Source organism: Pinus tabuliformis, chromosome 3_2 (genome assembly GCF_031772625.1).
Source record: "Pinus tabuliformis cultivar Carrire ecotype Pingquan chromosome 3_2, CPIR1, whole genome shotgun sequence".
Classification (NCBI taxonomy): domain Eukaryota; kingdom Viridiplantae; phylum Streptophyta; class Pinopsida; order Pinales; family Pinaceae; genus Pinus; species Pinus tabuliformis.
The window spans coordinates 706,947,806-706,965,421 of NC_142302.1; the positions used below are offsets into that span (position 1 = coordinate 706,947,806).

The 17,616-nt window shown below is 39.1% G+C and overlaps 1 protein-coding gene across 1 annotated transcript; it reads left to right on the forward strand.

Annotated features, from left to right (window-relative positions):
- The first annotated feature begins 16,656 nt into the window (after window positions 1-16,656).
- LOC149182604 (uncharacterized) lies at window positions 16,657-17,328 on the forward strand. The gene has a single exon (XM_089414608.1). It carries the CDS (start codon window positions 16,657-16,659, stop codon window positions 17,326-17,328), a length of 672 nt encoding a protein of 223 aa, XP_089270734.1.
- The last annotated feature ends 288 nt before the right edge of the window (window positions 17,329-17,616 follow it).

The window sequence follows — 17,616 nt, forward strand, 5'->3', positions numbered from 1 at the left end:
GTGAACTATTATTCTAAATTTTATGCGCAACAAAAAGGTGGCAAGTGGAACAGTAGAATGTTAAAAACCCGAAATCTTGTGATCACGTGAATAACATCCGCATTCATGCAATAATCTAATATAGTGTCAAATAACAATGTAAGGTGGTTTATTGAATGTGTATCTTTTAACCGTTTATATTAGGAAGGGAATTTTTCATATTTCAACATTCAAACAAAATATAAGTCATAGTTGTGTTTCCATTGGATTGAGTTACAGAATGGGAGTAGTTGTTGATAATATATAACGCACAAGAATAAAGATGAAAGACATTGGATTGAGTTACAGAATGGGAGTAATGGTTGATAATATGTAACCATTAGCACATGAATAAAGATTAAAGACATAAAGATGAAAGACATGAAACCACATAGGAGTAAATGTTGACATGTTTATATAAATGTAATGATGGAATATTCATGACTACCCGAATGAAACAATCGTGGAAATGCATCCTTATGATTCTAGGAGCTACTTCTCGACTGTTTAGGAATGCATCTCTCACAACCTCGAACACAGTGGATTCCGTTTTTAGACAACTTCACTTGTATAAACCCACTTTGATATCCCCATTAATGCCCGTTGTTAGGTTGGAAAAAGGAAATATAACAAGAAGGGTTGATTTCTTGTATTGATGAGTTGTTGCCATTGTAGTTTCACAATGTATTACACCTGTGCTGTCATGATTAAGAAACCATTAGATAGTCAGTAAATAATAATTATAGAGCCTAAAGAAAGGAAATTTTTGGCTAGTGAACAAATTTAAAAGGATAATGCTTTATCAAAAACTCATTGGAATTTGTGTCGCAGAGATAGGTGCAGAGCTTTGATCGTAAGAAGTGGTGCTTTGCAGAACCGTTTGAAGCTATGAATTTATAGGATGTTTTGTAGATAGAAGAAATTCGTGATAAGACATCAACATATGTATATATGAATTTATAAGATGTTTTGTAGATAGAAGAAATTCGTGATAAGACATCAACATATGTATATACTATTAGGGAGTCGTCTAACGAGGCCGAGGAATTGCCCAGATGTCCAAAAGTGGCCGGAATCTAGGCAAAAAAATTTCAAAAAATCTTGTAGAGAAAGTGTTTGAATAATTTTTTTGATGGTGGAAATGGATTTAGCACCATCAAAGACCTCTAGGACACCTAAAATTTTGAAATTTAACAACTATAACTTGGATTTACAAAAATCCTTGCCCGATTTTCTCTAAATATGACTGAAATTTCCATAACTTTCTGGGCAAGTCCTCCGGCTAGTTAGACTATGGCTACTACTAGTAACTGGTACCAATTTACTTACATATGCAAGGGTCACTAGCATTAGGAACTCACTCCATAAACTTCGTTTGTTAGTAAGGGTTATGTTCCACAAGTGCAATAAATTTTCAGGGATACTACTAAAAGACTGTAAGCAAGGGAGAAAACGATTAGACGAAATAACGGTACCACTTGAAGCGGGAGAGAATACCCATACCAATAAGAAGGGGAGAAAGTTATGGCTATTGTGAAGACTCCATTAATAACCACCTTGTCTACATGTTGGTGGCCACTTTATCAAAAGTCGACGCCACTTCATCAATAGCTGACATAGCCGATGAAGGGAATAATGAAAGGTTTTCATAATTAAATTAAACATTTAATGTTAAGAAAATAATGTTAGAATTACTTCCACTTGAGAAAATACAAAAATGGTGAAAATGTTTTAACATAAGGAATATGTGGAGAACATAGATGGATCCCTTGGGAAGAGGCCAAATAAGACATCCAATTTTCTATTAGTTAAAAAATGGGTCATAACTATATGATAGGTTCACAGAAAATATTTTTGAAACATCAAATAAAAACTTTGCATAAAAAGGTTTTACTTATGCACGAACTAATGTAGGGACTAATAAATTGATTACTAATAGTCCCTGCCATGATTATAGGGACTAAAAATAGTGATAACTCCTCCCTTATTGTGATTGGTCCCTCTGAAACTAGTAAACATTATTTGGTATAAGTCTTTTTGCTTGAGAGAATATCTCTCACATCCTGAATTTCTCTCATAAGGTTAGTTGTCTTATTAGTTAACAATGATGGTATTTCTACCTATTTCTTTTAGATTTGGTGTTCTTAATCTTTCTTCGATTTGTTAAAAATATATATAGAAAATCATTAATATAATGAAGGTTATGATATATGAAAAGAAGAGGATCTCTTTTGATTAATAAATATTGACATTTGAAATACATAATGAAAATATATGATTTTGTTTATAAATTACAATATTTACATTTAAGAGTTGGTAGTTAACTTGCTCCTCCATTTCGCTAATGACGCTTATAGCAAATAGATAGATTCCATTGACAATGTTGTCGAACCAATTCAAAAAATAGAAGAAAATATAGATCAATGACTTAAACATTAGCCTCTTCAAGGGGGAAACCTCCTTTACATGAAAAAAACGAGCAATTCTTGGATGATACAAATGACTAGACCTCCTTGCTATATATAGGAGTCAGAGGGGGTCACAATATAATTAGAACCTACATAAAAATAATAATTTAAGGACACAACAATAAGAACAATGAGCTTCTATGGGGCATAACAATAACAATATGGGTGCTATATGGGCACAACAATAACAATAGGGGACTACACTAAATATAAAAATAAAGGGGCTACACTAGTATTATAGGGACCTAACATGCCCTCTCCTTCAAAAAAATGTTGTCCTCAATGCTTCAGTAGTTTTTTATGCTTCTATATATAATTCTCATCCTCCCATGTGGAATCTTCAACAAGTAAGTTCTTCCACTTAATGAGATACTCTGAAATTTATCAATTTGTAGCTGTTGGGTTCTTGATTTTGTGACTGCTTTAGGCTCCAATATTATTTTTCCTTCTTCGTCAAGTTCTAGCAATATTATTTGAACTAGGAGCTTGTCACTAATAACCTTCTTTAAGAATGAAACATGGAAAACTTGGTGTACTCGGGAAGATGTAGGCAAATCCAATTTGTATGCCATAGTAACAATTGTTGGAAATAATACTGAGCGGGGGGTGAATCAGTATTATCTAATTCTTTTAAACAATCTTCCTTATTTGTTCTTTGAATTATTTTTGCATGTCAGTACCATAAAAATAATGAGCATGAACAAAGAAAAAAACAGATAGTCACACCAAGGAACACAAGATGTAAGGTGGAAACCCAATGTGGGTGAAAACCACCTGCTGCAATATGTCTCTATCTTCTTTCAACTTAGAAACTTCTTTTACAATGGTTTTTTACTGGTGCAGTCCTTTACCAGTACGCAGGCTGCAACCTGCAGAGAGCTACAACTCTCTCTCTCGTTTTCCAGTCTCTCCTGGAAGGGAGCTACAACCCCCTACTTCTTTTCATAAAGCATCAAATGATCATCAAGTACATAAAAGTTACAGTCCAGTACAGATATCAGATTAGAAATAAGAGAACTAACCCAGAACACCTGATCAACAGAAAAATTTAGTCAACAGAACATCTTAAGACAGAGACGCAGTTTTTCCTTCTGTGGCCTGCGTCGCGACGCGGTTTCACCTTCTGCTTTCCTGCATACACCCGCAGAGATCCTTCTGTCGCACTGCGTGCCCACGCACTGTTCCTTCAACTGCACTGCGTACTGTTGCTTCAGGGCCGCACCCAGAAGTACTATCACGCCGCGTACTTTGCTGCAGGGATGCACCCAGAAATACTATCGCGCCGCGTCCTTTTGCTGCAGGGACGCACCTGAACCTTAGTCGCTCTGCGTCCCCACGCAAGTCTCCTGTTACTGTACTGCGTCCCCCACGCAGGTCTCCTGTTACTGCACTGCGTCCCCACGCAGGTCTGCAGTTACGGCACTGCGTCCCCACGCAGATCTCCTGTTAGACACCTGCGAACTTCTGATTAGGGCTGAATAGACAGTCCACTACAGTGGCACAGATACTCAGATCTGATCATGCGCTCGAAAGATCACCCTTCACAGATTCGCCTTCAACTTCCTTTTCATATAGATCAAGCTTTTAAGACCATAACCCAATATTTCAGATCTAAAGATATTCAATTACAAAAAGATGCTTAGCCAAGTGATCTCCTTTGCTTTATATAGGCAAGCTCCTCCTCAAATCATGGAACAATACCACGAGCCGACACCATAATAACACAATACCGTCGGCTAGATACCAAGAGTAAAACACAAGAAACCCCCACGTGTGCCTTTCTCTGCCTTGAAATGTGTGCACTGGGTGGACGCACCTCCTGAACGGCTGGCCTGCGTCTCTGGACGTGGTCCCTGCATGATGTGCCTGCGGGTACGCGCCTTCTGAACTGATTTTCTGCGTCCTTCTTACTTTTTCAATAAAATGGGAGTTGCCATCAAGTACAACATCTGTAACATATAGCCATACCAGAAACATAATGCCAACAATCTCCCCCTTTGGACTTGATGGCAACCTCACAAACTTCAGCTTTATTCTCCCCCTTTGACATCAAGGGCAAAGGGGTATGCTCCCCCTAAAGACATGCTCCCCCTGAATATGAACCAGATCTGCAACAAAGAACCATAATCCACCATGAAAGAGATAGAGACATATTGCAGCTATTTCCAAGATCTCCTGCTGACCATCCTCCATAATGCCAACAATGCATTATATGCTCCCCCTGAACCTGTACCATTAATCAGAAAAGATTCAACAATAAGATGATGCATCAACAACCCCCAGCTTTTGCCTGAGGTATTCAAAAGTGTCCCTGGGCAATGGTTTGGTGAGAATATCAGCAACTTGTTCCTTAGAAGGAACATACTCCAACTTGACCTTTTGTTCAAGTACTTGTTCCCGGAGAAAATGGTACTTGATTGGTATATGCTTGGTTTTTGAATGCATAACAGGATTCTTTGAGATATTGGTGGTGTACAAGTGATTTGAAAATCCTGCAAAGTCTGCATCATCCAAAGGAGTTGGGTGCAACAAGATGCAGCAGCAACATATTCCGCTTCAGCTGTAGACAAGGCAATTGAACTCTGTTTCTTGTTGAACCAAGATACTAGTCTGGAACCCATAAAGAACGCACCACCACTTGTGCTTTTCCTGTCATCCACGCTTCCGGCCCAATCTGCATCTGTATAAGCATGAAGAGTAAGATCTGTATCTCTAGGATACCATAAGCCATAATTTTGAGTCCCTTGAAGATATTTGAAAATTCTCTTCACTGCCTGAAGATGAGTCTCCTTCGGATTTGCCTGAAATCTTCCAACTATTCCAACTGCATGCATGATATCCGGTCGGGTACCTGTCAAATAAAGTAAACTTCTAATCATAGATCTGTAGGTTGGTTGATGTACTGCTGCAGATTCATCATTTGCACTGAGGCTACATCCTGTGACCATGGGTGTACATACTGGTTTTGCATCTTCCATACCATATTTCTTCAAAATCTGTTTGAAATACTTGGTTTGAGATAAAAAGATTCCTCCTTCTTTTTGTTGGATTTGCAAACCAAGGAAATATGTCAGTTCTCCTAGCAAAGACATTTCGAATTCTTTCTGCATGACCGAGGCAAAGCTTTGACTCATAGCTTCTTCATTGCTACCAAAAATAATGTCATCTACATACACAACAAGTATTAGCAATTTGTCATTTTCAACTTTTATATAAAGATTGCTATCTGCTGATCCTTTTGAAAAACCTTGTTGATGAAGATATTTGTCCAAACGGTAGTACCAAGCCCTTGGAGCTTGTTTGAGACCATAGAGAGCCTTTTTCAATCTGCATACAAGATTTGGATCATTTCCAAGAATGAACCCATCTGGCTGTTCAATGTACACTTCTTCTTCCAAGTCTCCATTCAGAAAGGCTGATTTCACGTCCATTTGAAATACTTTGAAGTTTTGAAAACTTGAGAGAGCAAGGAACATTCGGATGGCCTCAAGTCTTGCAACAGGAGCAAAGGTTTCTTCAAAGTCTATTCCTTCTTGCTGCGCATATCCTTTACAAACAAGTCTGGCTTTGTTTCTAATTACTTCTCCATTTTCATTCAATTTATTTTTGAAGACCCATTTTGTTCCAATAACATTCTTATCCTTTGGTCTAGGAACCAGCTCCCAAGTGTTGTTCTTTTCGATTTTCTCAAGTTCTTCATCCATTGCTTTCACCCAACATTCATCTTTGCATGCCTCTTTCACATTTTGTGGTTCGGTGGAGGAGAGTAATGCCAAATAGCTTGAGGCTTCTGCAACTGTTCTTCTAGTTTGTACACCTGCTTCTTTCTACCCCACAATCTGAGATTCTGGATGATTCTTCTGAACATATCTGGATGGGGTTTTCTCTTCTATTCTTGTCTGCTCCTCTGGTTCTTCTTGAGGTTCTTCTTCTTCATCATTATGTCTTCAAGGGTAGCCTTCATCTTCTTCGATGTCTTCATGATGTACTTGCCTAGGAATGTATCCCTTCTCATCAACCACTACATCAATGCTGTCAATAATTCTGCCAAGTCTTTTATTGTAGCATTTGTATGCTTTGCTATGTGGAGAGTATCCAAGAAGAATGCCTTCATCTGCTCTAGGTTCAAGTTTGCCAAGCTACTCATCAGTATTCTTGATATAGCATTTTCTCCCAAAGATTTTGAAGTGCTTTACCGAAGGAGTCTTACCACTCCAGATCTCATGAGGAGTTTGAGTGTTGTTCACCCGGACATTTGTTTTGTTGAGAATAACAACCGCAGCATGTGCAACTTCACCCCAGAAAGTTGCAGGAGTTCCTGATTCATCAAGCATACCACGAGCCATTTGTTGGACTGTTCTGTTCATTCTTTCCACAACTCCATTTTGCTGAGGAGTTCTAGCTGTAGAGAATTCTCTTCTTATCCCATGTTCTTCACAGAAATCGAAAAATTCATTTGAAGTAAACTCCCCACCTCTGTCGGATCTGAGGCACTTAATTTTGTGACCTGATTCATTTTCTCCTAGCCAGACAAACCTGGATAAATCGTCAATGAATAATATCAAGTATTCTTCTCCTCTAGGTGTTCTTTTCCTGAATGGACCACATGTATCTGTATGTACTAGCTCAAGAGGCATGCTAGCTGATCCTTCCTTCTCTGGAAAGTTAGTTCTGGTTTGTTTTCCAAACTGACATGATTTGCATATGGTGTTGTCAGGAATTTTGATATCTGGAAGATCGCGAACTGCCTGATATTTGCATGCTTTTCTTATTTGTGAAAAGCTTAGATGCCCCAACCTTCGATGCCATAACCAGTGCTCAGATAGCATTGTTGTTGTCCTTCTTCAAATATGTACAGATTATTTGGAGTTCTTTTGCCTTTGATCACTGTTTTACCTGTATCAAGATCACGAACAAGACATCCATTTGATCTGAATATAACCTCGGTTCTTTGATCACACATCTGGCTGACACTTAGAATATTATGCTTCAATCCATCAACATACAAAACATTTCCAGCCTTGACCTTTTCTTTTAACTGAGCAATGCCCTTTCCTTTTATAGTTACAGGAGTATCATTTCCAAAAGAGACTTTCTTTCCCTTTTCTAGAGCTGAATAAGACTCAATTTTTTCTTTATCACCTGCCATATGCTTCGAACATCCACTATCAATGTACCATAGATTTTCCTGTCCCTCTGCATAAAATGCTATCCCACATCTTTTTGTTTGACGTTCCTTTATTCTCCATGTTTTGGTCCTTGAGGCTTGTTCCTTTTTCTGCTGAAACCTGCTCTTGCATTCAGAGTCTTCATGACCAAAGTTATCGCAAATAGAACATTCAACTTCATTTTCAAGAACCGAAAAGTTGTTATAGGTCCTTTTTGTAATCCCTGTCATACTTTTTTGTTTTTGAGCTTCCCTAGTCATGATTGTTTTATATGCAACACATTGAGCTGCTTTGTGACCAAAGTTATGGCAAGAAAAGCATTGTCCATTGAAGAAACTTGTGCGGTTATCAAATCTACCGGCCAAATGATTGTAATTTCTATTGTCATCCATTCTTGAACCAAATTGAGAAGATTTTACCTGTGGCTGGTTGTAGCTTTTGTTCACCCTTAAGATGGATTGCCCCTGATAGTTTCTGTTTGTAATTCGTCCCTGCTTTACCTGATGATCTTCATTTTTCTTTTGCTCATTTCTTCTTGCTGCATCAAGATAACTTTTTGAGGTGTATGCTTGAGAAGTTTCTCCATTATAGCCCAGACCTGTCTTGTTTAGAGGAGACCGCTGCACATTGATAATCTCATCCAAAGTTTCAGATCCTTTGACAAACTTGAGATTAATAGCTTTTGTTTTCTCAATCTCTTTTCTAAGACCAACAATTTCACCTTCTAATTTTTCAAGATGTTTTTCCTTTTCATCAATTTGAAATTGTAGAGTGTCAATGATCATGTTCTTTTCTTCTATACATCTCTTGAGTCTAGTAATTTCATCATAAAGGTTATCCACATCTACAGAATCCATATAATCATCATCTTCAAATGCCATTAACAACTTATATTCATTACCTTGTTCATCTTCATCACTGTTTGATAGACCATCACTATCTTCATGAGTGTAGTAGCTTTTCTTATTTGCGTTCTGTTTCTTGTTCCATCTAGCAGGTTCCTTTCCTTTATCCTTATAAGGGAATTTTGCAGCATAATGACCTACTCTTCCACAAGCAAAGCATTTAAAAGGTAACTTACCTCTGAACCTTCCAGAACCCCTTTGAAGATTTCTGACAAAATTTGATTCTTCTTCCTCTTCTTCTGGGACGTGGCTTGCTTCATAATAATCTCCTTTGCCTGATGCCTTGAAAGCAGCTTCTCTTCTGTCTGAAGGACCTCCCTTTCTCATTTCATAAGCAGTTAGAATTCCATGTAGCTGAGACATAGTAAGAATTCGTAGATTTTCCTTTTCTTCTATTGCAGATACTTTAGATTCAAACTTGGGGGACAATGATCTTAGAACCTTTTCAACCACAATAGCCTCTTTTATTTCTTCACCCAAAGTTTTCATACAATTAACAACCTCATCTACCCGAAGAAAATAGTTAGCCACACTTTCATCATTATGCATTTTGAGAGTCTCATACTGAATTCTGAGAGTTTGAAGTTTAGCACGCTTTACCTGTTCATCTCCTTCATAGCTCGTGACAATTTTGTCCCATATCTCTTTTGCGGATTTATCGTGCATTACCTTCATGAATTTTGATTGAGATATACATCCTAATAGAGTACTGACTGCTTTTGCATTTGTTTCATACTTCTTTTTCTCGGCTGCATCTGTAGGAGTAGCTGAAGGAAAAGCATAGCCTGTCTCTACGATGTCCCAAACTTCTGTACCAAGAGATTGAAGATAGGCAGTAACTCTTACCTTCCAATAATTGAAGTTTGTCCCATCAAAAACCGGTGGCCTGATTGATGCTTCTCTCTCGTAGTTGCTCATGATGAACGATCTACCTTCAAGCGATCAAGCTTCTCTGAAGGACCTGCTCCGATACCAATTGTTGGAAATAATACTGAGAGGGGGGGTGAATCAGTATTATCTAATTCTTTTAAACAATCTTCCTTATTTGTTCTTTGAATTATTTTTTCATGTCAGTACCATAAAAATAATGAGCATGAACAAAGAAAAAAACAGATAGTCACACCAAGGAACACAAGATGTAAGGTGGAAACCCAATGTGGGTGAAAACCACCTGCTGCAATATGTCTCTATCTTCTTTCAACTTAGAAACTTCTTTTACAATGGTTTTGTACTAGTGCAGTCCTTTACCAGTACGCAGGCTGCAACCTGCAGAGAGCTACAACTCTCTCTCTCTCGTTTTCCAGTCTCTCCTGGAAGGGAGCTACAACCCCCTACTTCTTTTCATAAAGCATCAAATGATCATCAAGTACATAAAAGTTACAGTCCACTACAGATATCAGATCAGCAATAAGAGAACTAACCCAGAACACCTGATCAACAGAAAAATTCAATCAACAGAACATCTTAAGACAGAGACGCAGTTTTCCCTTCTGTGGCCTGCGTCGCGACGCAGTTTCACCTTCTACTTTCCTGCGTACACCCGCAGAGATCCTTCTGCCGCACTGCGTGCCCACGCACTGTTCCTTCAACTGCACTGCGTACTGTTGCTTCAGGGACGCACCCAGAAGTACTATCGCGCCGCGTACTTTGCTGCAGGGACGCACCCAGAAATACTATCGCGCCGCGTCCTTTTGCTGCAGGGACGCACCTGAACCTTAGTCGCTCTGCGTCCCCACGCAGGTCTCCTGTTACTGTACTGCGTCCCCCACGCAGGTCTCCTGTTACTGCACTGCGTCCCCACGCAGGTCTCCAGTTACGGCACTGCGTCCCCACGCAGATCTCCTGTTAGACACCTGCGACCTTCTGATTAGGGCTGAATAGACAGTCCACTAGAGTGGCACAGATACTCAGATCTGATCATGCGCTCGAAAGATCACCCTTCACAGATTCGCCTTCAACTTCCTTTTCATATAGATCAAGCTTTTAAGACCATAACCCAATATTTCAGATCTAAAGATATTCAATTGCAAAAGATGCTTAGCCAAGTGATCTCCTTTGCTTTATATAGGCAAGCTCCTCCTCAAATCATGGAACAATACCACGAGCCGACACCATAATAACACAATACCGTCGGCTAGATACCAAGATTAAAACACAAGAAACCCCCACGTGTGCCTTTCTCTGCCTTGAAATGTGTGCACTGGGTGGACGCACCTCCTGAACGGTTGGCCTGCGTCTCTGGACGCGGTACCTGCATGATGTGCCTGCGGGTACGCGCCTTCTGAACTGATTTTCTGCGTCCTTCTTACTTTTTCAATAAAATGGGAGTTGCCATCAAGTACAACATATGTAACATATAGCCATACCAGAAACATAATGCCAACACCAATCGTTTGCAAAACCTTGTAAGGATCATAGTACTTGGGTGATAATTTATTATCCTTCTTAGCTTTCTCGAGGGACATTTGTTTGTATGGTTGTAGTCGTAAAAATACCCAACCAACTACATCAAAAATTCTTTCATTGCGATGTTGATAAGCCCGTTGTTTCATTTGATTCTACGCCAGAGTGAGGTTATCCTTTAAGAGTTGTAGAACTTGTTGTTGATACTCAATGTGATCTTCCACTGCTTGAACCTTAGAATTTTCCCTTAAAGATGATGTGATAGATGGTGGATGATATCCATAAAGTTCCATAAATGGGGTCATTTTTTTGCATTATGGAAGAAATTTTTATACCACAATTCAGCCAGAGATAAACACTTGACGTATTGTGTTTGTTTATCAGATACAAATCAACGAAGATATCCTTCCACACATTTGTTCACTATCTCAGTTTTACCATCATATTGAGGATGATAAGATGAGTTATGAGCTAATTGAGTACCCAAACAAGAAAATAGTTCCGTCCAAAAATTTCCAATGAAAGTGGGATCTCTGTTGCATACAATAATCTTTGGGTTTCCATGTATCTTTTGAATTGTTTCCATAAATGCAGTAGTAACTGTACTGTATTTAAATGGATGAGATAATGAAAAAAGTGTGCATACTTGGTAAGTCTATCAACTACCACCATGATGACACTCTTTCTTTCATACTTCGGTAAACCTGTGATAAAATCCATTGAGACCTCCTTCCAACATTGACTTGGAATGGATAAATGTATCAAATGTATTGGTATCTTTTTGCAACTTTTGAATGAGTGCCCACACCTCTTCATCATTCTTCCATTCATCCCTTGCTTTGTTTATCCAGTTAGGCTTGATAATAGAAATGACACAAAGCAATGCTTCCACATCCTCATCCTTTCTTGAGAGTGAAACTACAACAACATTTTGCTTCCCTTTTTTCTAGATGATTTCAATGTCATGACCCAACACCTTGGTGACCCATTTTTTCTTCTCTTCTGAAGGTAATCTTTGTTCCAAAAAATATTGAAGACTATCATGATATGTTTTTACCTTGAAGTGTCTTCCCATTAGGTAAGGTTGTCATTTATTTAGTGCATGTAGTATTACCAACATTTCCTTCTCATAAATAGGCTTGTGTAAATACTTTCCCTTGATTGGACGACTTTCAAAATAAATGGGTCTTCTTTCTTGCATTAAAACAACACCAATTCCATTTCCTGAGGCATGACATTCCACAATAAAGGTTTTTGTGAAATCTGGTGTAGCTAAGATCAGTGCTTGGCACATTGCCTCTTTAAGGTGTTCAAAGGCCTCAGTTGCTTCTAGAGTCCAAGAAAATGCATATTTCTTCAGTAATATTGTTAGAGGCACTGCTATTCTCCCATAATTCTTAAAAAACTTGTGATAATACCTTGTCAACCCAATAAATCCTTGAAGATGTTTTAGGGTTGTGGGAATTTTCCATTCCTTAACGGATTTAATTTTGTTAGGGTCTACCTTAACACCCTCATGACATACAATATGACCAAAATATTCCACCTCTTTTACTCCAACAAAGCATTTAGAGACTTTTTCATATAATTGTTTCTCCACCAATAGTTTGAGTACCCTGCCAACATGTTGAACATGATCCTTCCAAGACTTGTTGTAGATTAATATATCATCAAAAAATACTAACACAAATTTTCTAAGGAATGGCTTGAAAATAGAATTCATCAAACCTTGAAATGTGGAAGGTGCATCAGTAAGGCCAAAAGGCATGACCAAAAATTCATAATGACCTTCATGAGTTCTAAATGTTGTTTTCATGATGTCTTCAGTCTTCATTCTAATTTGATGATATCTTGAACGAAGATACAACTTTGGTGAAGTAAATTTCTCCATGTAATTCATCCAACAATTCATTAATGAAAGGAATGATAAATTTAATTTTAATAGTGAACTTGTTGAGCTCCCTATAATATGGACATATATGCCATGATCCATCCTTCTTGTGCACCAGTACTACTTGAGTAGAGAAAGAACTTTGACTAGGTTGAATTATACCGACCTCTAGCATTTTTGCAACCATGTGTTCAATTTCACTCTTTTGGGGGTAGGGATATCTGTAAGGCTTAATGTTTGAAGGAAGACTTACTAGAATCAAGTGAATAGCATGATCATGATCATGAATAGGTGGGAGGCCTTTGAGAGTCTCAAATACCTTGGAATGATTGTCCAAGACTTTTTAGAGATTTGGAGAAATAGATGATCTCAATGTTTAAACCTCTAGTGAGCATAATTATGCAATTATGCCTTGTTTCTATTTCTTCAAAATATTTATCATTCCATTAGAGGTAATTATCTTCCTTGGTTTCCCTGTGTTACCCCTTAATTCAATTTCCTTTCCTTCCCAAAAAAATTCATGAAAAGTTCTTGAAAATTAAAAGCTATCATCCCCAAAGATTGTAACCATTGGACTCTTAGTACAAAATCAACACCACCCATTGGAATGGAAAGCATTGAACTATTCAATACATATTCCCCCATGGTTAACTTGATATTATGGAACTTTCTAGAGCAATTTATATTTCCTCCATTTTAAACCATCACTTGACACTCTAGTGTTGGATATAGAAAGAAATTTAATTCCTTGGCTATCTTACAATGAATAAAATTATGGGTACTACCTGAATCAATCAATACTATTACCTTTTTCTTCTTTATATATTCATCTATATTGATAGTTTGAGTAGTGGCAATTCCTGCCAATGCATTACAAGATATGGTTGGATTCATTTCTTCTTTCTATGGGGTTGGTTCCTGGTGTATATTTTCTTATTTTGATGTTTCTTGTTCTTTTTCTTCTTCATCTTCACAATCTATGTAAAATAATTTCTTCTTAGCACACTTATGACCTTTAGTGTATTTTATATCACTACTATAACAAAGTCATTTTTCTCTTTTTTCCTCCAATTGTTGTGATGTCAACCTTGTAGGTTGTGGAAGGCTAAAAGAAACAACAGTTCTCTCTTTATAATTATAAGTGGTAGACTTCCTTGTTGCCATAATTTTGCTTTCAACTTTTCTTGTCACCTTGAATTCCTTTTCAAATGAATTAGGTTCCCAAAGGTGAACCTCATGTTGGAAGTTATCCTTTAAAGTTCCTATGAAGACATCAATCCTATCCTCCTCTGGAATATAATTTACCTTGATATTCAATCTTTGGAAGCACTAATGTGCTACACCATTGAACCCTATTGCTTGAGATTTATTAGTTGGATAAAGAAGGTGTTTCTCTTTGTATCCTCATAATGTGCTACGAATTCTTCCACAAAAACTATCCAAGTGACAATTTATTTACAAGAACAAAGCCATCGATACCACACAAATTGATTTTGTTCTAAATATAAAGATGCAATGCATACCTTTTGTGTATTCGACACATTATTTAGATCAAAGAATTACTCCATATGTAGTACCCCATGTTACCAGGTCCTTTCCATCAAACTTCCTCATAACAGTCTTTAGAATTTGGCTAGTCTTGAACCCATTATTAGAGTCTCTAAAATCAAAATTCATATTCATTTTATCTTCATCATGATTTTCATGGAGTACCTTGTCACCACTAGGAAGCATTTATTGTAGCAATTTTCTCAAACCTTCCTTCAAATATTCCAAGTCCGTTCTCATTTATTTTTCTAAACCATCATTAAAATATTCCATGTATCCTTTATATAATTCTTCAAGGCATCCATCTTAGCTTCAATTTCATTTTTGGTTACTTGGTCTCTTAATTTTGATATATCATGTTGCATGTCTTCCTCTTCTTCATGGTCATAGAAGAGCTTTCTGAATTCTTACTAGGTGAGTCCATTTTTTTCTTTTTAGGCATTTTGCAATTAAGCAATGATATATATGCTTCTCTATTCCCTTTCAATCACTTCAAACTTATTTTTCAAACAAAAGTTATGCAAAATTAAAAAAAAAATGCACACCTTGTTCATGTTTTTTAGGAGCTCAATATTGAAAATTTTGTATCTTTGTAATTTAGGATCTCCAAGGTCTGAAAATTGATCGTTTTGTAGCCCTCTGAGTCTTATTTCAAACCCGCAAGTCATACCAATATTGGATTCTTCGAGAAATATTTATGTCCAATCTCCCACAATGGCCTGATTATCAACTAATTCAGTAGAGAGATCATGTATGGAGTGCTACATGTCATTGTTTCGACCTTCTGACTTGAAAATGATACATGAAAAGCTAACGTTTGTGCACTTTCAAATGCTTTTACAAAATTTAAATCTGATGCTTTGACAAAAAGTTATGATGATTTCCCCTAGGTAAGTTGTTTGAGATTGATTTTTGGAGCCTACAAAAACCCTAAGTTCCTCAGATCATATCTTTGAAAATATAGCGAACCAAGATCTGAAATTCGTACACAATGTTCACCAATATTTTGGCTCCACACGGTTTGAATTTCAGCTTTTGAATCCTCGTATAAAAAAGTTATAGTGAAAATGCCAAGATGACATGTTTGAAGAAGCAAAACTTGAGAGCCCAAAGTTCTGATACTAAATGTTATTAAACCAACTCACAAAATAGAAGAAAAGATAGATCAATGACTTAAAAATTAGCCTATTCGATGGGGAAACCTCCTTTACATAGATAAACAAACAATTATTGGATGATACAAATGACTATACCTCCATTCTATATATAGGAGTCTAAGGGGTCACAATATAATTAGATCCTACATAAAAATAATAATTTAAGGACACAAGGGCATAATGATCTGGGGGTTCACTCACTCTGGTGAAGAGATGGAGTCCGTGTGATCCCGTCTGAGCGAGGGTTATGGTTAGGGTTTGCCCTCTGCAGACTGTGATCGATCCCACCAGCTTGCTCCTGTTCCTATAGCGTAGCCGTTCACCGTTCACCGTTTTTACCTTACCCTCGGAGCTCTAGTTGACCTGCGGGTAATATTCACGGGCGGTTACCACCGACTTCGGGAGGCGCTGTGACGGTGTGTTTTCACGGTCCGTTTACCACCAGAACTGTTGTTTTCGTCCGTCTTCTTTCCGTTCCGAGGTGTCTTCAGATCCCTGGCGCAGCTGGCTATGGAGGAGAACGAGGCCGTTGATTATTCGGAGGACCCATTGGAGGGGGTCTCCATCTGGTGCACTCCTCTTGTATCTTCCGGAGGTATGTACATATCAGAACCATCTGAACTTTTTCCGCCGATTTCTTTCTGTGAACCTCATCTGCACAACCCGGTGGTCCTCCTGGACGACCCGCCGACCTGGCCTGCATTATCCACGCCCCCACACTCTCCGGCTACCCTAGGGTTTGTTGCAAGTTGTATTAACCCTACCCTTGGTTCACAGCCTCCGGTTGCGGTTTCCCAAAACCTCCATTATACTAACCCCTCTAGCTCTGGACATGCTATTGGTATCCCTGTTTCCATCGGTCCTTCATCTGGTAGTTTCACGGTTGTGCCTCCGCTCACTGGAATCCCTTCGTCCTCCGGCTATCTGGGTCCATCGTTCTTCCCCAATCCCTCTCCCCCTTAGCACACCTTCCCCTCTCCTCCTGACCGTCCTCACAGAACACCCCCCCGTGGGCCAAAGCGGAAGTATAAGTGCTTTAAATCCAGAGAGGAGGACGTTTTTCTAAGGTTGGAAGACGACATTCGCTGGGGCGAGGCTATGGACTTTGCGGATCGTGTTTTGGTTGGCCGCATTCGGGGCCGCAACTACTCGGCTGCACGCTTGAAGCAATGGGCAGCGGAAGTCTGGGGCCACCATCTGGTAGAAACCCCCTTTGTGCAGACCTTCGTGCGGGGCTGGTTCGCACTTCGCTTCGCGCGTGCCGACCATACCAACTGGGTACTTTCATCATATTGGCATTTCGAGCATGCCCCTGTATTATTGAAGAGATGGACTCCGCTTTTTGACCCTGAAACGGAGCAAATTGGTATTGGACCAGTCTGGATACGCCTGCCTGGGCTCCCCCTCCAGTACTGGTCAGAAGACATTTTCAAAAGGATTGGCAATGCCATTGGGGGATACATGGGCTATGATAAATCTTTTCTGCAGACGGGTATGATGGCCTATGCCAGAATACTCATCAACTTGGACACGAGAGGAGGCTTGCTGGAGTATATTACCATTCAGTGGAGGGACACGGAACGCAAGCAGATTATTGACTATGAAGGCGTTCCTTACAGATGCCGCAGATGCCACAAAGTGGGCCACTTGTACAGAGACTGCCCACTCCTTAAGAAATCGACCCTGAATGGCTCTGAGGAAGCCTCTCCACAGACTCAGAACATCCCTTCAGAGACGCATCCTGTCAGTGCCTCTGGTGCACCGGACTAGCCACAACCTGCGGAGGTGCCTCGAAGCACACAGGCTACTGACATTGCTGGGGAGCCTATCGACCCGCCTCCTTCCTCGTCGGCACCGGTGCAACCGCCTACCGAACAGGAGGACCTGGAGTATACGGGTAAGTTCTCTATTCACTCTCTGTCTACTCCAAATTCATGCATGTCTATAGGCATATCAACTCATCTCACTGCATCTGCATCTGATCCCACTTCATTACCCTCTGCTACCTTGGCACCCACCTCACTTGAGCATCATTCGCACACCTCACTCTCTTGCTCT

Coding starts and splice junctions, on each gene's coding strand:
- LOC149182604 (XM_089414608.1), top strand. CDS start 16,657: ATGGACTTTGCGGATCGTGTTTTGGTTGGCCGCATTCGGGGCCGCAAC.